The 22,120-nt window shown below is 32.8% G+C and overlaps 2 protein-coding genes across 5 annotated transcripts in view; one reads left to right on the top strand and one right to left on the bottom strand.

Annotated features, from left to right (window-relative positions):
- LOC121378274 (calcium-activated potassium channel slowpoke-like) overlaps positions 1-13,009 on the top strand; it is a 137,838-nt gene extending 124,829 nt beyond the window's left edge. For 3 of the 4 annotated variants that reach the window (XM_041506359.1, XM_041506357.1, XM_041506356.1), the window contains one exon: positions 5,912-13,009. In XM_041506359.1, the coding sequence (XP_041362293.1) occupies positions 5,912-6,025 (114 nt within the window). In that variant the 3' untranslated portion in view covers positions 6,026-13,009. Of the gene's footprint in view, positions 1-1,228; positions 1,330-5,911 lie in introns of all 4 variants that reach the window. The other variant, XM_041506358.1, reaches the window with a different exon arrangement.
- Positions 13,010-14,128: 1,119 nt separating this feature from the next.
- Positions 14,129-22,120, bottom strand: part of LOC121378416 (sodium-independent sulfate anion transporter-like) — a 43,617-nt gene continuing 35,625 nt past the window's right edge. The window contains exons 19-21 of the mRNA XM_041506580.1: positions 20,571-20,636; positions 19,966-20,059; positions 14,129-18,600 (exon numbers count right to left, since the gene is read on the bottom strand). Of these exons, the coding sequence (XP_041362514.1) occupies positions 18,536-18,600; positions 19,966-20,059; positions 20,571-20,636 (225 nt within the window). The 3' untranslated portion in view covers positions 14,129-18,535. The remainder of the gene's footprint in view (positions 18,601-19,965; positions 20,060-20,570; positions 20,637-22,120) is intronic.

Below are 22,120 nucleotides of genomic sequence, written 5' to 3'. Positions count from 1 at the left end.
ATGTCATTAAATAAAACAATTTTTTACCACAGCAATTTCGATATCACGACAAAGTGACCCAAGGACGAATGTGGTCGTTATAATGAGGTCTGTCTGTATAGGGAATAACTGGTTATTGTTTTAAGATATCGGCTTTATCCTGTGAAGGTTAGAATGGCGAATGCAGCGAGGCTCTGCCGATCAGGATAAAGCTGATATCTTAAGACAGTAACTAGTTATTTCTTTTATCCTGCAATCCTAAAGGAATATTTGAAAAATCATTATTGATTCAAGTTTTGTGTGCACAAATCGAGTATTGTCAACCTAGCAAGGCTTTTGCCGTATGACGTCATTCTTTGTAAGACACTAGCTACATTCTGCCACATTAAAAAACCATTTCTAAACTCTAATTCATAAATAAATATATAAGTTTTCTATTGTTATCGCAAAACTAAAAGTTATTTGTATTTACTATACTTCAACAAATGATTTAAAGAGTATGTTTATTGAAAACTACTCTGAAATATTCGAGTCAAGTTGGGCTTGTCACATGACCTATATTTTTGGTCAGTTACCGAAAATATAGAGATTTATCTAGTCATCATATCTTGCCAGTGTATATAGTGATTGCTGGATAAAGATATATATACAGTTAGAATACAGGGTTCTGTTTTATCACCTTTAGAAAAAAATATTTGAAAATATTACTATTAATAACATAACTCTGTTATCAGTTACTAAAGACTCTGAAAGGTGTTTACCATCACCACAGTGGTCGACCTGGATTAGGAAAACGTATGGTAGGAAACTGATGAAATGACGTTCGTTACTTGTAATTTATATATTTATGATGCATATAAGAGCAGTCGTGATATTATCAAATCATTCTTTTAACTCTGTTTTGTGCAGAGATACATTTTTAAAAATGTCAGTGATTTTCTCATTCAGAATTAGTGACCTGTTAAGACCAGATAATTTTTTCTCTGACCAAATTCCATCTCTTTGAGTCCGTTTAATTTATTGTTGGGGGTTTCTGTGTGTGTATGTGTGTGTGTGTTTTGTTGTTTTTTTCCTGACTTTATATATGCTCTCCAGTTTCTGTTTCATCTAAATTAAGTTAACTTTGCTTTGGACTTTCCTTCCTCTCACTTTTTCACTATATATTATATTTATTTTCTCTATGGTGGATGTTACTTGATTTGTCATGTTATGGGACCTTTTTCTTTTTCTTTTTGGTCTTGTTTACCAGGTGTACTGCCTAAAACCGTGTCTTTTTTCTTCCCAATCGACTGTGTACTCAACTGTCACGACAGATTCAGCCCACTAGGCCTACTGGGAAGGCAAAACTCTGTATGTTTATTCACAAAACCTGCACACACCTAGCAGAGTTCAACTGACACACTAACATGTAGCAAGCTAATCAGCTTATGTTCTTTGAATGGCAAGTAACCTACAGAGACTCAGTACTTACGTAGACGAATATAGTCTGTACTTATCATACAACTCTTTTAGGTACTAATTGCAACATATAGGAATGCTTCTTGTACTTCTATATTTGACAATCATAATCTTCAGACATTAATGCTTCTTGTACTTACATTTAACATTCATAATATCCAGAAAAAAATGAAGAATGCTTCTTATACTTATATGTACATTCATAATATTCAGAAAAAAAAAAGAATGCTTCTTGAACTTCTATCTTCAACATTCATAATATTTAGACAGGTCAAAATACAGTTTCTCTGCATTTCTGTATGCATGAATGGATTTGGAAACAGTTTTAGGTATTTGTTGACCTGTTACTTAGTGGAATGTCTTTTACTAATTTCTTTGTCAAGGAATGTTTCATGTTCAAGATCAAGAATACATGCTTTATTAATAATTAATATATAATGTGGCATGTTTCTTTACTCCTCAATAGTTCTTCCCAGGAGTGAACATCATTTTCTTACTGTTGTATGCACTATAAACATACTATTTTCTAAACCCATTGGGTTTTTGTTGAAATTGCACACAAAAATAGTGGTTTTTTTATTATTTAAAAAAGACACTTCTACTTCCCCACCCTCAATCAAATGAAACTGATATTATTTACAAAAAACAATGTTAATGGAAGCTGAGAAGGACTATATAGTTATGTTTAACTGTAATACCAGAGCTGCACAAAGTACTTGCCCGCTTGCCAAATGAGAGTAAAAATTCTGATGGAAGAGTTAAAAAATGCAACTACCAGTCTGACGTTCTGTCTGTCTTTTTGATATTGTTTGCCACTTGATGCTGATCACCTATCAAGTGTCCTTAATACTGTTTTGTCAATATATCTAAATATATTTTCTTTTCAACATTACCTGTCCTCAACACAAGTGCGCGCGCGCCCCCCCCCCCCCCCCCCCATGCTCAGGGGAAAAGAAGGAAGTTATAGTCACATGACCGGAACTACAGGGAGCATACAGTAGAAGAATTTTAGGCCATCCCATTGGCTGTCAGGATGTTCGGACCAGACCACTAGCATATGGGGGAGGGGGGGGGGCATTTGTGTTGCCCTATAGAGTGGCGGACTAGTAGAAATTCTGGCAGACTAGTAATAAAAGTCTGGATAAAATGGTCTGATGTTTTACATTTAAAAAGCAAGATAATACATGATATTTTGGATTTTTTAAAAGATTTATTTTTAAAATTCTAATTTCACTTTTGGCTTAATTGATCAAATTGCTATCCAAATCTCTCTGAACTTTTGGGCAAAGCCTGTCTTAAATTTCCTTTCATTTTAATTCCACAAACACAGTTTTTAACATTCCATAACATGTATCAATGGCTAAGAAAAACAAAACAAATGTGGACATGCTAATAAATATTGAGTAGTATGAATGTGTTGATGCAAATTCAAATGTCCAAATGATAAACAGAATTAGAATGAAAAAGATACATGATACATAATACATGTATATACTGAAAGTAAGTGTCCATATATACTGGTTTATAATCAAAACTGAACCTTCAGTTGTTTTGTTATCATAAAAAGATGAAAGCCACAGAGACGGTGCTTATCAAGATGTAGATTTACTAAAACATGTATTAAATACTAGTGGGTTTGTTAGTAGATTAGTTGTATACAATGTAGATTAGTCCATAACCAATGTTTTTGCACCTAGAAAATGTGTTATCTTTTAACATAACTATATAAATAAAATGTTTATGTATATTTTATAAATTTGTTTTTATGTTGAAGTAATTTCCTAGTTATTAATATACATCGTTTTATGAAGCTATTTTTTGTTAATATAACTTCACTGATAACATTTTCATATTATGGGTAATTTATTTTATATTTTATATCCTTTAACTGATATTTTATGTACTTAATTATTGTCTGTTAAATGTTTAGCTAGAGTAACACTAATTGCTTTATCTTTTAATGTTCATTTATGTTAGCATTTTGCTTTGTGTTCAGAATAATAATGCAAATGTTATTATTCAGGCTTATTAGTCCCCTACTGGTCCAACCGGAGGGGACTGTAGGTTTCATCTCCATCCTGTCTGTCTGTCTCTCCATCTGTCTGTCTGTCTGTCTGTCTGTCTCTCCATCTGTCTGTCTGTCCATCTGTCTGTCTGTCTGTCTGTCCAACTGTCACACATATAGTTTTCCGGATGTGTTTTTAGAATGCTTTGAAATATTGAGAAATTTTGTATATAGATTTATCATGTACTGTTTCAGATCCAGTTTAACTTTCATGGTGATTTACCCATTTTTGATGGAGTTATTGCCCTTGAACTTAGGAGATATGAAAATTAGTTTTCCTGACCTTTTTTTTCACAAGGTCTTAAATATATTGAGCTGAAATTATGTGTATAGCTTTATCATGTACGGTTACAGATCAAGTTTGACTTTCATGGCAATTTACTCATTTGTGACTAGAGTTATGGCCCATGAACTTAGGAGATACGAAACATTGTTGGGGCCCGGTAGGGGACAGTAAAGTTTGTTTTATTTAACGACGCCGCTAGAGCACATTGATTTTTTTATCTTATCATTGGCTATTGGACGTCAAACATATGGTCATTCTGACACTGTTTTTAGAGGAAACCCGCTGTCGCCACATAGGCTACTCTTTTTACGACAGGCAGCAAGGGATCTTTTATTTGCGCTTCCCACAGGCAGGATAGCACAAACCATGGCCTTTGTTGAACCAGTTATGGATCACTGGTCGGTGCAAGTGGTTTACACCTACCCATTGAGCCTTGCGGAGCACTCACTCAGGGTTTGGAGTCAGTATCTTGATTAAAAATCCCATGCCTCGACTGGGATCCGAACCCAGTACCTACCAGCCTGTAGACCGATGGCCTGCCACGACGCCACCGAGGCCGGTCGTTAGGGGACAGGTATTGCTTTAGCAGTACTCTCATAATGCCTGTTATTATTATTGTAATCAAATGAGTCCTACCAAGAAGCTTTGGCTTTGCACATTTGTTCATTGTTTTAGATGAAGTGACATACTTGATAGCTGTAAGGACAGTATACTAATGAAAGGTGCCACCAGTGGAGCAGGATATGCTCCCCTTTTGCAAACACCTGATATCATCACTGTTTTGAAAGTGATTCATGAGTGCATGTTATCACAGCTATATTTATTCCAATGAGCTCTATCCTGTGCTATTTTTGATTTAGTAAACTAGTCTGAGAGTGGCTGTCTTCTTTGAGTGATACAGGAAGGATGTATTGTCCAGAAAAGGATTTCCTCGGGAGTGTCTGTCCTATAGATGAAGCAATATAGACAAATATTCATGGGATCGGCCACTATTTTCTCAAATATCTATTCAACTCTGCATTGTGCAGAGATGCGGTTTTGATAATGGATAATGGTGGTGTCATTCAGATTTGGTAGAAACAAATCTTGAAAAATAACTTACTCAGTGAATAGATGAACTGAGAGATAGATAGATGAATGAACAAGTTAATGATTGAAGTAATATATTGATAAAAAAAACACCCAGAAAGAACAAATAAAGAAATAAAAGAACTCATGGATTTTGTGGTTCCTTAGTGCTCATTATTGTACATGCATCAGTCAATGAAGACCAAACTTGTCAGTTCAGACTGATACATAAAAAAAAAAAATCCCCCCCCCCCCCCAAAAAAAAAAAAAAAAAAAAAAAAAAATAAGTATGCTAATTTTGGTTGCTCATTCTCTCAGTGGATGTGAAATGATTTGTTTCTTTCATTATTTCATTCACAGTTAATGTTTAACGACACCAGTAGAGAACATTGTTTTATTAATCATTGGCTACTGAATGTCAAACATTTGATAATTCTGACATAGTCTTGGAGAGAAAAACGTTACATTTTTTATTAGTAGTAAGGGATCTTTTATATGCACCATCCCAAAGACAGGATAGCACATACTTGATATACCAGTTGTGGTGCACTGGTTAGAATGAGAAATACATGTAGTTCAATGGGCTGACTGATGGGGATCGATCCTAGACTGACCGCCTGTCAGGCGAGCACTTTACCAGTGGGCTGTGTCCCACCCACCCTTCATTAATAGAAGCATTTGTTAATCCTTAATACATTGTTAACATATATGTACTGATATTTCAACTATTGATACTGTTTTAATAGAAGCATTTGTTAATCCTTAATACATTATTAACATATATGTACTGATATTTCAACTATTGATACTGTTTTAATAGATAAATTTAATATTTTGATACAGTCTTCTTTTTGATTCAAGTTACTAAATAGTGTACATTCAGACTGGATTGATAATGTTTCTGAAGTATTCAGAATTGTCTTCCCTTGAACACACTGTTAATAACTGTCATGTTTGGGAACTATTATTTAAACAATAATTAAATATTAATATAAAATATTTAAAACAAATACTTAACACATATCTTATGTATTTTATATGTTTATTGTTTATAGGTTTATTGCCTGCAGCCCTTTAACTTCAGTGAAACAGTAAAGAAATCCAAACGGAAGACACATCGAACACCGACACCTAGAACAGAGGCAACGAGAAATGAAACAGAGTCATAGGTCTCAACAACAGTTTCAGGAAACCTGTGATTCTGTATTCTCAGATACAGTTTTTTACTCTAATGTCTAGACCTGGGTCTAGGGAATTTTATATCATAAAGATATCTTGGTCCACATTAAACAGACAATGTTATCTTGTGCAGTTATAACCAATGATTGAAACCCAGTGATGAAGACACTAATGACTATTTGCAATTGAGTTTTGTGTCTTTAAACAACCAAGAAGATCCAACTCAAAACAGTTGGGGGTTTTTTCATTCAAGGTTCAGGCATATCCCCCCTGGACCCTGCCTCTGGTATAGCCAGTGGCTTGGTCCAGGGTAGATCCAAGGAGATCTGAACAATGTGGCCTTTACAGATGTTGGACTGTTCATAAATATGAAAGTCAGTGTGATGATTTATGAAGATGGGGAAATAATGCCAGTTGTTTCAATGGACAGTGGTCTTCAATACAATGTGACTGTAATTCCACTGACAGGATACTCAACTACACAAATCTGTTATGGATGACATTGTGCTAAAATGCTTGAAAAACAAACAGAAATACAAATGTATTAGTAAGAGCATTTTGCACAGTGCCCTAATAAATCGAATGCAATCTTGCTTACCATGATATTATCTAAAGATGGTTTTCTGATTTGTCAAGCAAGATGCAATATAGAGATGGGTTTTTTATATATAATATACATTTTGATAAAAATATATTGGACATCCAGAATATTATGCAGAGATGTATTCTGATAAGATGCATTTGTTACAATGATATTAAACTAGCAGATACCCATCAGAAATGTTTACCATTATAGATACGCAGAATACTACTTCAAAACTCTTTTGATCAACTGACATTTTACCATAAGAATGAAGAGAGATTGATCATAATTTAATATTGAGGTAATAAAGGTATTTTCTGATAAAGAAAGACCCCATGTGCATATTTTCATTCAAAGATGCTTTCTGGAAATAAATTATCTGATTAACATAATATAAGATTCTGATGGTAAGGGACTTGATGACAAGAAACCAGTCTAAAAGATTCCACTCAGAGATGCATTCTAATGGTAAGGGACTTGACGACAAGAAATCAGTTTAAAAGATTCCACTCAGAGATACATTCTGATGGTAAAGGACTTAATAAAATCATACCTCATTGCATGATATTGTCAACAAAAAAGGGAGGTCAGACCTAGAGAATGCTCTATGACGAAGTGTCCTAGTCACGAGGTTAGAGTTTCGACCAAAGTATTGGTATATCAAGACGTGTTGTGGTAAGGAAACAAGAAATTACTATATCAAGACATTCTGATGAAAACTGAAAAATTGTCATATCAAAACAGATTGCTATATCAGAATACAATTCAGACTAAGAATACCAAATCAGCAGAGGTTCTGATAAACGTTACGATAAGACAAGAGATTGATGTATAAAGGCACATTCTTATGAAAAGAGTTCAGAGTGACATTGTTCTCATGATAGACATCTGAACAATTAAATACCACTAAAAGACCATCAGCAATGTGCAATATAAAAGTTATATACTGAGAGATATTCGGCTAAATATTATTGAGAAACCCCAAAGTGTACACTACAAGAGATACCCACTGATAGATAACCAGCTATGAAACTATTGTTGTGAAACTCAAAAAGTGTGTACTATAAAATATATTAAATATGACTGAAGAAGCACAGCAGTACACATTATATCTCTGAGAACACAAAAAGTGTGCAGTATAACAGATACGTTTTGATAGAGATTAACCGGATAAATACCAGTGAGAGATGACCAGCAGTGCAATATAAAAATATCTTCTGACAGAGAATACGGTGCAGTTAAGTACTGGGCTAGACGAACTGGAAATAGCCGTTCAAAGAAAAAGCTGTTTATTCTGATGCATTCTTTAGCAACCAAGCAGTTTTGAACAGCAGAACAATTATATTTACCATAGACTGTGATGTGTCCTAATTTATGTAGATACAATAACTCATACTTTTGGTTACATTGCCAGTTCTACTACTTGAGCTCCATGCATTGGTGGTATGGTGAGTTTTTATTTGGTGCATTTTGATATGTGTAGACCATCCAAACAGGCATGTGTGCAGAAATTTTATGCAGGAGTGAAGGGAGGGGTCTAGACTGGTGAGCGAACTTTATAGAGGGGGTCAAATCATGCACCTCCAAATCATTTATTGAAAAAAAAGAGAAAATTTGCTCGAGTAGGGTGGAGTGAAGGTTCCACCAACCAAAACGCTCCCCCTGCACATGCACCTGCTAAACTGTTGTCACTTAGTTAGCACTGGTTACTCTTTGACATGTCCATATTTGTTCTAAGTTACACTAGAGTTCCATCAAAGAACAAAGAAGAAAATGAAAAAACAAAAACAAAAAACCACCCAGTATGGACAGTGTTTTCCTTTATACCTCCTGCTGAAGACATCCCACTAGTTTGAAGGTCTGCTACTTCAAATGTCTGCAACTCTGAAACTGTCTAGAATGTTCATCATAAATGTTAAGTCATTTCATGGCTGTTGTTCAATTGGTATTCTTTGTGTTTTGTGTACACGTTATTGCAACATGGTGTACCTCCAGGATTGGGGTTGGGGTTAGGACCTTTCAAGTAGGGGACCTTCTGAATATACACATGCCATGATTGCCATCCCTCCTAATAATGTCAGAAGTCACTACTGAACGCATGCTTACAGACTGAACCGCAAAATGATAGGCAACCTTCACAAGAGTCAGGACTGGGTTGTAGGAGGTGAATCTCAAGTAAGAGACAGTTGCTGTAGTAGGGTGAAGTGTTTTGTTTTTATTACTGATATTAACAGAATGTGTAGTAGTGGTTTTACTGGTGTTAATATTGTGAATAACAGGAAATGTGTTGACAAAAATAGACCTTGAGCTTGTGTCATCTTTTATAGTGTTTGTTGTACTTTGTTCTGTTTGCTATGTATGTGCAAGATATGCCAGTTTTTTTATTGAAACAATTCTTCCTATTTCTTCATATAGTACTTTTTGTACTTATTATAATATTAATATAACCTTAAAAACACTTTCTGAATACTCTGAAAGTATTACATTTTCAAACTTAACTTTATTTTTGAATTGTCATTAGACACAAAAAACAATACTCTCGTACTCCATTTTCTATTTGTTTGTATCCTTTTAATGATACTTAGTATAGACCTGCTGTGATAACCGTATAAATACATAACCCTGTGCTCATGAATGTGATGTAAAGGCAATTAAGCTCAGATTCATTTTACTACCGGTATTTCAGTTGAAGTAACGTTGCTAACCTTTTTATCACTACTTTGAAGTAAAACGGAAGTGCTGGTGTTTAAAATTGTTACATTTTTACTTTGAAATCATGTAAATTCAAACTGTTTCTGTATTTTTGTCTTCTATTGATACTTGTCAATATGGGGTTTATTTAGAAATATATTTGGGGTTTTTTTGTCAATAAATGGCTAATTAATTTTGCAGTATTTGTATATTTCAATTTATGCAGGGAAGGACCATTTTGTAGTGTATTTAAAAATTTAAATGGTCAATTTGAAGTATATTTCAATTTTTCCTTGCTTTCAAGTGGAAAACATTTCCATATGATTTGATTGGAAGGGGGGGTCTTCAGTTTTTGGGACTGGTTTGGATTTTGTTTTTCGGGAGTTTTAAAAATTATTTATTGTTTTTATTGGGGGAGGTGGGGTGGGGGGAGGTCTCTTGCTTTCAAGTGGAAAAAATGCTATATGATTTTTTTCTTGTTTTTGGGATTGGTTTGGGTTTTGTTTTTGGAATTTTTTTATTGAGGGGGGAGGGGGTAGTATTATATTTTTTCTCCATGAGCTTTCAGCTGCTGCAGAGTTGATCTCACCTCCTTGTGATTATATTGTGGTTGTGAATACATGTACTAGTTTTCCCTTGAAGTAAATCTGCTAGCACATTCAACTTTTATTCTTAAAAGGATGGCAACAGATATTAACTGATATCATAGATATATTTTATTTATTTTAATATTAGGTTATAAATTAATAAAATTAGAAAAGGATATATTATTATTATTATTATTATTATTTAAATTACATGTGAATATTTTATTTATATTATTATATTTTATGTTAGGTTATAAATAAATGAAATATAATTTTTAATTGTATATGATAATTTAACTTTCTAGCATTCTACTTTTAATGCTAATGAATATGACAACAGATATTCAGTAATATCATATTACATAGATATATTTTATTTATTTTAATATTTAGATAATTTTAAAATGTATACTGTGCATATTATCATTAATTTTCCAGTTCTACACACAATAAGTGTGATTTTAAATACTTACTGTTTCTTTCTGTAATTTTGACTTTTTGTACACCTAGCTTAAATAAATTGGAAAAATTTTTGTTAAAGATGAGGAAACTACATGTGTATGTTGACTAAATTATGGTTAAATGTATCTATAAAGACAAGGGATCTGCATTCAGGTTAAAGTGTATATATTTATATGCTGAAGGAATGTGCCACAATGCATTCTGTCTGTAGACGGTTGTTTTACAAGATTTGCTATTGTTGACTAAAAAATATACAAAATTGTACTTGCTCTGTAAATGTGTATTTACTGTATAAACAGAATGCATATATATATATATATATATATATATATATATATATATATATATATATATATATATATATATATGTTGCATATGTCAGGTATACTATAAAGATATACCTGGTAACTTAAAAGAGAACCCCCGAGAAATGTTGTATTGTGTGAACCACGATAACAAGAACACGTGTGTTGATCCAACCAGGTGTTTGATCACACTGTGAAAACTATTTTGATGTACTTAAACAGTTATTTTTTGTGTTTTTCTACTTTTTCTAATCTAAAATCAGGAAAATAATTACTGTATTTTTATTGAAATAAAAGTTAATTGTGAGACCGTGAATATGTTGATGAAATTTAATGTGAGATTTAGAAATTACTGATATTAATGTTGAATGTATGATTGAGAAAATATGTTGATGGTATTTTAATGTGAGATTCAGAATTTTGATATGTTTATAATACTGAATGTGAAATTCAGATAGTGATGTTGCTGAGTTTCACTGTGAGATTCAGAATACCAGTAGTGAATGTTAGCATATTGATTTATGATCAAGAACAATGTCATGTTGTTGGTATTGAATGTAAGATTTAGAATAGTAAGGTTGCTGACATCCAGTGTGACTGTGAATAGTGATATATTGATATTATTGAATGTGAAATTCAGAATAGTGATGTTGATGATATTGAATGTGAAATTCAGAATAGTGATGTTGTTGATATTGAATGTAAAATTGAAAATATTGATAAATTGATGGCACTGAATGTGACATGCAGAATGGAGATATATTGGGTTTTGAATGTGGGATTCAGAATAGTGGTGTTGATTCTGTCCAAAAATAAACAGTTTTGGGATTGGTCAATTGGCTAAATTCTATAACATTTATTATATGAATTTACTTTCTCTCTCTTACTCGCTCTGTCTGTCTGTGTCTCTCTCTGTCTGTCTGTGTCTCTCTCTGTCTCTGTCTCTCTCTCTCTGTCTGTCTCTCTCTCTCTCCATATATATATATATATATATAGTCAACATAACATCAATGAGGTCATTTGAGAATTGGAAAATATAAGGATAATAATATGTTGATGACATTAAATGTTAGGTTGATAATGACTATGTTCATAGTGTTCAGTGTGAGATAACAGTGGTATGTTGTGTTGTTCGTAGTGAGACTGAGAACAATATTTAACTGATAACGAGAGTGAGATGAGAAACAAATTTATATTATCATATTTTAATACCAAATGTTGAAGTGAGAAAATTTATAAATAGTTTTTAATGCAAAATGTTTTGTTTTTTTATACTTATAAATAGCAATGTGAATGGATGTTACTGATATTAAAACATGCAAGGTTTATGTAATGGTATTAAATTAAAGATTGTTTAATGTTAAACAAAATAATCTGAATATGATACTACATGTAAATTTAAAAACTGATGAAAGAAAGTTTGCTTTAAAGATATTAAACAAGTTAAATTCATAATAATGAGGCTTTGATGATACAGAACGAAAGAGTTAAAAAAAACTACTACATGCATGTAAAAATAGACTGGACCTCATCTACATAACCATTACTTTTCAGAAGTATGTGCATTTTAAGAATTATGAAAAATTTATTTTGTGGTATTAGAAACAGTTATACGAAAATGGATAACCTAAACAATAAAAGTAATTATTTATTTCAATTATGGCTTTAATAGTGAAAAAATACACTGATGTTTAAAAACTAGAGTCCGTCACTTTAACATCATGTGCCACTCATTACTACAAGCACAGATATAGATTTGAATGTTTTAAAGGCAGTGAATACGAGATGCAAGATTTTAAAATTTCTACTTACTTTATTTTGCAGAGTAAAGTATTTATTTAAGATTGTTAAATGTATTTATTTCACATTTTACTGTGCTATTAGACAAACAACACTCATGTTGTTAATAAAACAGGATGAATGATGTGATGGATGTGAGTGAATGAGGGTGTTTAGATAAAACCTAAATCACATTATACAACGCGACACAACTCAATAGTCTAGTCGAGTAATGTCGTGTAGTACATTTGTGTATGTATCGAAAACCAGTTGCCTGTGACTGCCTAACGGCATTTGACATGACTGAACATGTTCGATTGCAGACAAAGGTCGTGGCTCACGATGTGACGCAACCGTCTAGTTGAGTCGTGTCATCTGTGATCTAGGCTTTAGATGTCAGTAATTCAAGTCTAGTAAGCTAAATTGTTTGTGCACAGCTGAAGGACACAAGCTTAATTAATGTTTATCAGTACAGAATTGTTTTCTCTTAAAATCATTGTTACATCTATTCTGTCACCAGATTTTTACGAGTGGTGTGAAATTTATTAATAAATAATGAAGAAAGTTTTTACATATTTTGTTGTTTTTTGTGTGATGTACTTAACATTTAAAAAACAAAAGTTTATATTAATAAATCAATGTGCATGCTCTAGTGGTCTGATTAAACAAAACAAACTAACTTACCCCACAGACAGGACAGCACATAGCACAACCTTTGATATATTAGTCATGGGGCACTGGATAGGAAGAAACTCCCATCAGAGAATGAGTCCAAGGGGATTCGATCCTTTGACCCAAGCACCTCAAGTGCTCTTCTAGCTGAACTTGATCCTGCCACGGTCGGTCCCAGATCGATCCCCGTTGGTGGGCCCATTGGGCTATTTCTCGTTCCATCCAGTGCACCACGACTGGTATATATCAAAGGTCATGGTATGTGCTATCCTGTCTGTTGGATGGTGCATATAAAAGATCCCTTGCTGCTAATCGAAATGAGTCGCCGATGAAGTGGCAACAGCGGGTTTCCTCTCTCAATATCTGGGTGGTCCTTAACCATATGTCCGACGCAATATAACCGTACATAAAATGTGTTGACTGTTAAAATAAAAAATAAAAATTGATCCTGCCCCCCACACCAATAACACTGAGTCACTACACCATGTACATTTTAGAATGTGGTCACTTCTGTATGTATACTCAACAAACTAAGTTAAGGGCCAGTTGATATTTACAGCATTTAAAAAATACTGCTTAAAGAAACCCAGCTTCTTCCATTGCAAGGTGTCAATGTGATGCTATGTTCTTATAATATAATGATTTAAATAACAATTTAGGGTGAGTAAATAAACAAGTATCATTCTAATATATTAATGGACATTACACTAGTTTTCATAAATGCATGAAGAAAAAAACACTTTGTGCAAGATTTTTGCATATATCATGGGTCAGTTTTTACTGAATTTTTTTTTAGAAATCACCTGTGATCAAAACTTGATAACATAATATGGCACTTCCAAAGAATTACCAAATATTTACTGGCCTTTAATTATTTTTGTTGAGTATATATTACAATTCTTTTATCTTTATAGAGGCAACCGACTTCCGAACAGTGGTCAAAGTTTACTTTTTCACTGATGGGGAAAACAACTGTATAATGAAGAAAGTAGGTACATAAAGAATAAACAACAATTAATTTGCTGTGTTTTTATTGCCTTTTTACTGTATTTTAACAAAAATAAGTAAAATGCATAAATATACACAGCTTGATCAATTAGACATAAGATAATAACATTTGATTAATTTATGTAATATATTAATAGCTATGTTGAATAAATCCATATTGATATAGGAAAAGCTATTTATTACATCGTGAGATATATATACCAGTGTATCACAGACATATTTTTAAGCCACCAAACTTGAACAAAACCTCTTCTTTTTTTGATTAGTTCTTGTAACCATATATATTAAAATTAATTTAATGATATAAACTAGTATACATGAACTAGGACAACTTAAAACCCGGAGCTTTCCTACTTAAGCAATTAACAAAAGGATTTAAAAGATTTATAATCAAAACAAGCAATTCTTACAAATAAAATGCCCAAAACAATTAATAAAGCCATGATACCCTTTGTTACTGAATACAAACCCAACAACAGCAAACAATTAATAAAGCCATGATACCCTTTGTTACTGAATACAAACCCAACAACAGCAAACAATTAATAAAGCCATGATACCCTTTGTTACTGAATACAAACCCAACAACAGCAAACATTTTTAAAAAGATGAATAACAATTTGAATAATCTGCAACAAAGAAATACCATAAAGAACATTAAATAAATACACAATTATTGAAAGTAAACAACAACCTGCAAACTTAAAGAGGATCATGTCAATTGTGAAATGTTTAGATGCTTCCCAAATTAAGTTACAAGTTATAAAATGTAATAACACATGGCCTGGCATGCATGTAAAGCAATTTACTGTAATGAGACTTGCTCTTCGGAAATATTATTGAGTAAGAATGTTTATATTGAACACTGAATTTATCTTCAACAAGAGTAACAGTTCATAAACAACAAATTGTCCATTCAGAACATGGACATATACATGATTCCAAACATATTCGTTTCAACATCTACCCAAAAAACTAAATGTTTGCCACTTGAGGATAAAATGCATTTTATTAAGCTGTTTATTAAATCACAAGTTAATGTAGGATATGCAAATCTCACATGTTCATTACCATGTTTGTTTGTGTCCCCGTACAGAGTTCTAGTAGTTCTATAGCTCATACATGTATGAACACAAATATATACTGATGGAAAAAAATAAAGGATCACACAGATAGCAACAAGAAATAATGACTGCATCAAAAATCAATTGATATTGTCAGAATTTGACTGGGAACATACAGGCATTCAATCCCACGTTACATTTGGTCTACAATTCAATGTGTTCCCTTATTTCTTTCCATCGGTATATAAACACTGTAATAAAGCTAAACTAGTTATGCTTTCTGATGATAATGACTACTGTAGAAATGGTATATACCATTAAGGCAAATGTTTTGAATTTTTTTTTTAATATTGCAAAAAATAAAAAATAATTTTTATGTTTTAACCATTATTCTCCAATATTAAACATTTATCTTTATAGATAGAGACAGGCAAACACTGACAGAGACAGACAAATATTTTTAAAAGATATATCAATCAAATTCAAGGTTTTAATCATTCATGTAAACGTAACAGAATATAATAATTTTTGACATAACCGGTACTTTGTATTGTGTAGACCTATTACACACATACCAGTACAAAATACATTTCTAGATTGTTTCAACACTGACTAGTTCAGAAGCATGGCAGTCTACAGTATGGTTGCCAATAGTAGGGACAAGTAATCTACAAGCTCTGATTACTTAAATCCTAGAATTTCAGAGCACATAATTCTAGTTAAAACCAATAATTCCATTTCAATGTTAATAAACTGATCATTAACAGTGAAAGAAATAGGTGTAATTTTTCTCTAGTCCACCGAATAAGTACATGTACATCTTTTTATGCACCAAACCACAGACAGGATAGCACATACCATGGCCTTTGATATACCAGTTGTGGTGCACTGGCTGGAGCGAGAAATAACTCAATGGGCCCACCGACTGGGATCGATCCCAGACTGACTTCGCATAAAGCGAGCGCTTTACCACTGGGCTACGTCCCGCCCCCTTCTTGAAGAAAATGTACTGGTAAAAATATCAAATAATTATTGCACCAATACATCAAATGACTGGCTCAAATTAGGTTCAGGATTCATTAATGTTTACAAATCAGGGTCGTAGCTTTTGGGGGGGGGGGGGGGGGCGCAACTGAGTAGTTAATAGTCTAAAACACCTTAAACGCTTAAGAAGAGAATTTTCTTTAAGTTTTTATAATTTTTTCCGAATTTTTTTCTGGGGGCTATACTGCCCCACCTTGACCCCACTAGCTACGGCATTTTCCAAAAATTGACATAAAAGCCAGATGAGTTCGATGTTTGATCAGTGGGTACAGTTGACATGTACAATATATTATGGTGGTGACATGTGGTTATTATGTAACATCTACATTTAAACAGCAATTCTTGTAAATTAATGTCTGGATGAAGATTTTATTACAATTATTATGAAACAAAAATAATATAAAAATATACCAATATTAGCATAGGTCTATAAATATATAACTGTATATAAATTTCATATCACAATCACCTGAATATGAATTGTGCCAAATTATGGAAGCCCTGATCCATATTAATTCAAAATAATTGATATTAAACAAGAACTCCATGGAGTTAAATGTCTCGCCTACTACCATAAACATATTCGATGCACCCGACTGTTGCATCCATAGATAGTTATCTCAATGCTTAAACTATAATATTGATATTAATATTAATATTTATTCATTAATATTACTATTAATATTATAACTTTTAGCATTGAAATAACCATCTATGGATGCAAGTTAACAAATTTAAATTTTAATTAATGTTGTTTCTTTTTTTGCATACATTGTGATGAATATTTATAGGTGCAACTATAAACCAAGTTTCATTGATCTAGAACTTATAGTCTTTAAAAAATGGAGCTAAGCACAAAACTTTAATGTTGATCTAATTGTAAAAGTTGACACCATTGCTGCAGCCATCGGAAAAGTAATACCCAACAACTCACCCTTTTACTTCGCAAAGGCAAGACAATAAAAATTAAACGAATGCATAAAAAGCAAAACCATAATTTGATGAAAATGGGACTAACAAACATAATAGTAAAATATAAGTAAATTAACATTAGTATACAAATATAAAATTGAACATAACAAAACACATGACACAAATATGAAATGTGTCTATTCTTTGAAACATTTACCTATAAAGCTTTGAAAATATAAATTATTCGGTGTTTGGAAACAATTAAATTAAACAAAAAGAATAAAAATAAAAATACACTGATTGTGTTAATATTTAGCACTATAAGAAAAAACCCATCTAAATACTGGGTAGTAATATACAAATTATTCCAAAATATATACAAAAAATAAACACATAGTTAATAAAAAAGAAAACAACTTTTAAGTAGATGGTAGTAATAAATCTACTTTGCTCAGCAGACTATCATCAAAATGGTAAGTGACATTCTGGAATATGGAGCCATATCATTTGCTAAAAAAACATTTCTACAGTTTTTAATTTTCATTGCATTCTTATACATTATACTATACATGTGCTTTTGACAGAAACAAATCTGAATGGACTGTTTTTATATTAATTCATATTTAGAAGATTAAATATTGTATTAATAACACTTTTTTGTGCGTTAAGTAACATAAATTTAATAAGACATCTTTATAGTTTGTGTGTAATATACATGTCTAACAGTACATTGTTAACACTGCAGCCAGACACCATACATGTATTTCAGTTTATAATTTTGGTGTTCTAATTCTGGTATGTTATACTATTAATCAATTAAAAACTATTGTTTTTTAATATGCCATTTTTTGTGTCATGCTCTACAATTAAATTGAAACCATAATTTGCTAATGTTGTTTTTGTGTGTATTTTATTTTTGTTTTGTTGTTAATTTTAAAATCATTAAATTCAAAACCATGATGTTCTGTTGTGCCAATTCTGCTGAAATCTGCTGTTTCCTTGTTTTTGATTTTTTTTAAATTTGCAAACGATTAAATTAAAAACCATTATGTTCTATTGTTATTCAGCAGTTTTCTTTTCTTACCATCGGCAAATGCTTTGATTTAAAACCATTATATTCTGTTGTTATTCATCAGTTTTCTTTTCTTACCATCTGCAAATTCTTAAATTCAAAACCATTATGTTCTGTTGTGCCAATTCTGCTGTTTTCTTTTTTTAATCATCATTTTATAATTCCAAACCATAATGTAATGATGCTGCATATTTGGTATCATGTACTATTATTCAGTTCAAAACAAGTATTTTGTTCCTGTTCCTGCACTGTACAGGTCAATTAACACAATATCCTGGTTGATGGTTGATCTTTTGGTTGATGGTCAACAGATCTTCAACCTCAAGCCAAAGCTGGATGTTCCTCATCACTTATATCTTGTGGCAGTATCATCTCATGACCATCAGCTGTGAAGGAAATAAAGAAATTAAAGTCATGGCTAAAATAACTTGAAGAAGGAAGGAAATGGTTTATTTAACAATGCACTCAACACATTTTATTTACGGTTATGCGGTGTCGGACATATGGTTAAGAACCAAACAGATATCGAGGGAGGAAACCCACTGTCGGCACTTCATAGGCTACTCTTTTCAATTTGCAGCAAGGGATCTTTTATATGCACCATCCCATAGACAGGATAGCACATACCATAGCCTTTGATGTACCAGTCGTGGTGCACTGGCTGGAGTGAGAAACAGCCCAATGGGCCCACTGATGGGGATTGATCCCAAACCAACCGCGCATCAAGCGAATGCTTTACCACTGGGCTACGTCTCGCCCCCTTAAAACAAGGAGGAAATGTTTTATTTAATGACACATACAACACATTTTTATTTATGGTTATATGACATCAGATATATGGTTGAGGATCACAGATAATGAGAGAGAATACATGGTGCTGCCACTTCCATGGGCTACTCTTTTTATTTAGCAGCAAGGGATCTTTTTTATATGATCATTTCACAGACAGAATAGTACATACCATGGGCAGTAAAAAGAAAAGAAACCCTCCCCCCAAAAAACCCCAGGGGCCCAGTAATATAGGGTCTTCCTAACCTAGACAAAAGGACAATTCTAACCTAAAAATGGCACTTTTTTCAAATTGTTCTGCCCCTCTTCTAATTATGGCAATAATTTTACAAATTAACATTTAATATCATTTTATATCATAATATAAATTTTCAAAAGTTACAGTTTATTTGTTTAAATGATGCCACTGGAGCACATTGCTTAAAGGAACAATCAAGTCAAATATGACTCTTTTATGAGCCTTATGTGTTGGAAAGATACAGAACCCAGACCACCAACACATACTGACACTTTAACAAATGAAAAATTTCATAATTTTAGAATTAATAAAAAACCGTACTTGCACTTTCCCACAGACATGACAGCACATACCACAGCCTTTCATAAACCAACTGCGTAACATTGGTTGGGATGAGGAATTTTTGTTTTGTTTTAAAGTTCGCCAAGGGGATTCGATCCTTCAACCTCAGGAAAGCACTTTATTAACTGAGCTTAATCCTAAGAGGCCTGAAGAACTCAATGATGATGGCAGGAAGAGATCCAGAGTGGGGAGATGAGGGGGTCTGGACCCTCCACGATAACAAAAAAATAAATAAATCAACTTATTTTTAAGTGCATTCACCACTAATATACAACTTACAATTAAGTAGTTGCATAGTAAGTAGTTGCATGTAGACCCCCCACCCCCCAAACCCACCCCCCGAACCAAAAACCACCCGGATTCCTGTCTGATGATGACTTGCCTTGTGCCAGGATATCCTCACAGGCCTCATCCACTGTAGACCGGATTATGAGGAATGGAATCTCAGCCTGGTGTAAATCAAACATCACCTGAGGCTGTCAGATGGAGAAAAGAATGGAATGTTTTACAATATCACAGGATATTAGGTTTCTGACAAAAGATAATGCTAATCTCAGACTATATGTCTGATATACACCTAATGTCTGATTATATTATATGTCTGATATACACCTAATGTCTGATTATATTATATGTCTGATGTACACCTAATGTCTGATTATATTATATGTCTGATATACACCTAATGTCTGATTATATTATATGTCTGATATGCACCTAATGTCTGATTATATTATATGTCTGATGTACACCTAATGTCTGGTTATATTATATGTCTGATGTACACCTAATGTCTGATTATATTATATGTCTGATATATACCTAATGTCTGGCATCATTTGGCATCAAATGTAAGTTTTGTTGTTGTTTTTTTTACCCTAAAACATTTTGTAAATCTTCTTTCTTTTTTTCAATAGTCACTGATGGCGTAAAAACAGACAATAATACACAATCTCAATAAAACTGATAACAGTAAAACATACAAACCTGTACATGCACTAACACAACACACTGACCCTTACGCTTCATTTCAGCAAACAGCTGCTTCAAACTCTACAAAATAAGTGCATTACTATTAAATAATTACATCAAAACATTTATTCTTACTGACAGAATGATTGAAAAAGTAATACAATTTTTAATTTGAGGAAAACACTGAGTATTTTTTCTTTTGTGAATACTTTTGGGTGTTTGTATGAATACGTAACCATCCTGACCTCACTATATACATGTATGTTCATTTTCTGGTGCTTCAATGGACTGGTCCAAACATCGCAAAAGTCGATGATTAACTAAAATTGTTTACTGTGTCATGATGGGGAGGTCAGGTTAAGCATGAAATGAAAAAAAAAAAAAGTGTAATTTACAATGAATTGGTTTCAGCTTAACACTAGAGTAGAAACCAGTTGTAAAGCATCCGCCTGATGTGCTGTCGGTTTGGGATCGATCCCCGTTGGTGGGACCATTGGGCTATTTCTCGTTCCAGCCAGTGCACCACAACTGGTATATCAAAGCATGTGGTATGTGCTATCCTGTCTGTGAGACTGTGCATATAAAAAATCCCTTGCTACTAATGGAATGTCAAAATTACCAAATGTTTGACATCCATCAGCCAATGATTAAATAAATATTTGTGCTCTAGTAGTTTCGTTAAACAAAACAAACAAACTTTAATTTGTAAAAAAAATGTACAGCTGCAGGACTCCGCCCATTCAACAATTATTACCCTTTAATTTAATTTGCTGGCTAACTCTACATCCCAGTTCCTATTTCTCATTAACAGGTGGGGAGGGAGACATGCATGGGGCAAATGCTCAGTGGTAGAATTTTTATTTGAGGATGTTTTTTTGTTTTTTTGTTCAACAACACCACTAGAGCACACTTATTTATTAATCATCGGCTGTTGGTTGTCAAATATATGGTAATTTCGACATATAATCTGAGAGATGAAATCCGCTACATTTTTTCATTAGAAGCAAGGGATCTTTTATATACACCATCCCAGAGACAGTATAGCACATACCACAGAATTTGATATACCAGCCGTAGTGCCTGAGGATATCTGACAATGTTAAAAAGCATTTACTATTACCGATTATGCCACCTGAATACCTGTGGTCGATTCTTAGTGCCACAGGGCAGGTCAGCCTTATTAGTAACAAAGAGTAAGGATGTCAGGTGAGTTAATGATAATTTAGCTGAAATATTATATATAATGTTGCCTTGTATATAGAATGTCCAAATATGATTAATCAAAATCTTTTAACTACTTTTAGCCAGAAAAATGTCTAGTTACTAGAAAAAGAATGAATGAATGAATGAACGAATGAATGAACGAACTAACGTACGTATGAATGAATGCTTAATGACACCCCAGCACAAAAAACAAACTACTGGACTTGAATATATGAATATAATTCACATTAAAAGAAATGATATAACTATGTAAAAACACAGTGTAAAGATCTGTGAAAAAATACAACCATTACAGGCAAGCATATTAAAAAATGTTGTATAATGAACAAATAAAATCTGTT

The sequence above is a fragment of the Gigantopelta aegis genome, chromosome 8 (assembly GCF_016097555.1).
Source record: "Gigantopelta aegis isolate Gae_Host chromosome 8, Gae_host_genome, whole genome shotgun sequence".
In the NCBI taxonomy this organism is placed as follows: domain Eukaryota; kingdom Metazoa; phylum Mollusca; class Gastropoda; order Neomphalida; family Peltospiridae; genus Gigantopelta; species Gigantopelta aegis.
The sequence above is the reverse complement of the archived record's forward strand: the minus strand, read 5'-3'. Positions and strand labels throughout refer to the sequence as shown.